Raw genomic sequence first — 2,463 nt, 5'->3', positions numbered from 1 at the left:
CATGGAGCATGCTCACCATAAGCTTCCCAAAGTATTAGCAGCACTTTTTCTTCAAAATAATGAATTAAAACTTCCCACAAATGCTCTTTTTTTGGCACGAAATCTGACATTTTTAAGCATAAAAATATCTATGATGTTAACACCTTCAGCAAATTTGACATATGAAGTTTTGAAGTTTGCTGTCAATACAACAAAATAGCATAGATATCAAATCGCATATATATCAACATATATGTAACTCCATCTATTGAAAAAAATCTGCATTATTAACTGGTATACCTAGTAGTTATTTTGAGAGTTATGGTTGTGATGAACATTCTTTTTATACACAGTTCTAAATCTCATACCATGATAAATACTAGATCTGGGACAGTCTTATAGCACATAGGAAACCACTGAAATAAAACTACTTAAAGTCCTAGAAAGAATGTTAAATGCAAGAGTGTTCTGATTCAATGCATCCTTTTTAAAAGTTTTTCAGGGGTTTTTTTGTTTATGTTGTTTTTAATCCTCACCCGAAGATATCTTTTACATTGCTTTCTAGAGAGTGGGAGGGAGGGAGGTGGTGTGGGGGAGAGAACTATGGGGGAGAGAGAGAGAGAGAGAGAGAGAGAGATCAATTGATTGCCTCCCTCACACGCCCCTCCCTGGACTGGGGAACCTGCAACTGAGGTTCTTGCCCTTGACCAGGAATTGAGCTTGAGACCCTTTGGTCTGCAGGAGAATGCGCTAACCACTGAGCCCCAGCCAGGGCAAGTTTGTCATTTTTAATGCAGATTTTTAAAGATTGCATACTCTGTAAAAGAAATTTCATGGAAATTAGTAGCATACAAATGTTGATGTGTATCTAGAGTAGTAAAGGAAGAAATTAATTTGTGTCAGTTGGGATTTGTAGTCAAAGGATGATCAATGAAACAGCTATCCAGATACTGAGGGGAAAGATGGTACAATTTAGAAGGGAATAATTACACCTTCCATCTACATAGGGCTTACTCTCCAAAAATGTTTTCACGTGCCATTTTATCCTCCCAGTGATGCAGTGAGATATTCATTTTTAATTCCTTTATTAATAGATTTGGAAACCATGAGGTATTCATTGACTTGCCCAAAGACAAAGGCTGGTAGGTATTAGGATTGAGACCTTCTGCCCTAGCCAGTTTGGCTCAGTGGATAGAGCATCGGCCTGCGGACTGAAGGGTTCCAGGTTCGATTCCAGTCAAGGGCACGTACCTCAGTTGAAGGCTTCCTGGCCCTGGTGGGCATGCTGGTGGCAACCAATTGAAGTGTCTCTCTCATATTGGTGTTTCTATCTCTTCCACTCTCTAAAAATCAATGAGAAAATATCCTCGGGTGAGGATTAAAAAAAAAGAGAGAGAGAAAATTAGGACCTGCTGATTCTAAAGCTCCCAGACGGTAACTTCTACACTTTTCTGAAAGTTACATGTAGCAACATGTAGGCAGTTTTGGCAGAGGAAGGAAGTCCTTGGACTGTTCTAGTGATGCATAAAGGCAGATCTGAAATTAAGAGTCTGAAAAGCAGAATAACTTTTCAGCATGTGTTTGTTTGTGGAAGTGGGTAATAGGATTGTGCCCAGAGGTTAAAAGATTTTCTATCTTTTGATCACTCTGTGGTCTTATAGAAGGGAGGCATCAGTATTCAAAGGGGAACTTTTGGATTTAGTAGTACCTATTGTATTATTAACAGAATTATTTCTTGGATTCTGTGCTGCTAATGATTCTCTTTCCTTTTAACCCCATCTCCAGGAACCTCCAGAAGATGATGCAAACATCATTGAGAAGATCCTGGCATCTAAGACTGTCCAGGAGGTCGGTGACTTATTATTTTGGCTTTTATGTCACTAGCACAGATTATATCCTCTGTGAAGAGAAGTTTGGCTAGCCCAGCTGGTGTTGCTCTATGGTTGAGCATCGACCCATGAACCAGGAGGTCATGGTTCGATTCCCAGCCAGGGCATATTCTGGGTTTCAGGCTCAATCCCCAGTTTGGGGCATGTAGGAGGCAGCTGATCAATGATTCTCTCTTATCATTGATGTTTCTATATCTCTCCCCCCTCCCTTCCTCTCTCAAACCAATAAAAATGTATTTTTTAAAAATAGAGATGTTTGGCTAGAGAATCTGGGATGGTCATTCCTAGCTGGAGTATGAGATAAGCTAGTCAACACTTATTGTAGGACATAAAATTCTTAAATATTTGAGAATGGCCCAAACTGATTTTTTCCACCATTGCGATACTAGCAAAAGATCTTTATCCCTTAGTTTCTGTAGGCCATTGAAAGTCATCAGAGAACCAAGACGAAGAGATGGCAAGATGGAAACATTGGGGTTTTTCCTTTAGATATCCCAGGGCCATTGTAAGTATTCTCTAGAGAAAGTTCCTGAGTGAAAGTGCTAGTGAGAGCATAAACACTTCAAGTATTTATGAAAGTAGCATTTATTACTTT

At 39.4% G+C, this 2,463-nt stretch overlaps 1 protein-coding gene across 1 annotated transcript in view; it reads left to right on the top strand.

Moving 5' to 3' along the window:
- CHD6 (chromodomain helicase DNA binding protein 6) overlaps positions 1-2,463 on the top strand; it is a 127,364-nt gene that overhangs the window by 30,439 nt on the left and 94,462 nt on the right. The window contains exon 5 of the mRNA XM_015563946.1: positions 1,765-1,862. Within this exon, the coding sequence (XP_015419432.1) occupies positions 1,765-1,862 (98 nt within the window). The remainder of the gene's footprint in view (positions 1-1,764; positions 1,863-2,463) is intronic.

This window comes from Myotis davidii, unplaced genomic scaffold (genome assembly GCF_000327345.1).
Source record: "Myotis davidii unplaced genomic scaffold, ASM32734v1 scaffold199, whole genome shotgun sequence".
Classification (NCBI taxonomy): Eukaryota; Metazoa; Chordata; class Mammalia; order Chiroptera; family Vespertilionidae; genus Myotis; species Myotis davidii.
Note: the sequence above shows the minus strand (reverse complement) of the source record. Positions and strands in the feature narration are given on the sequence as shown.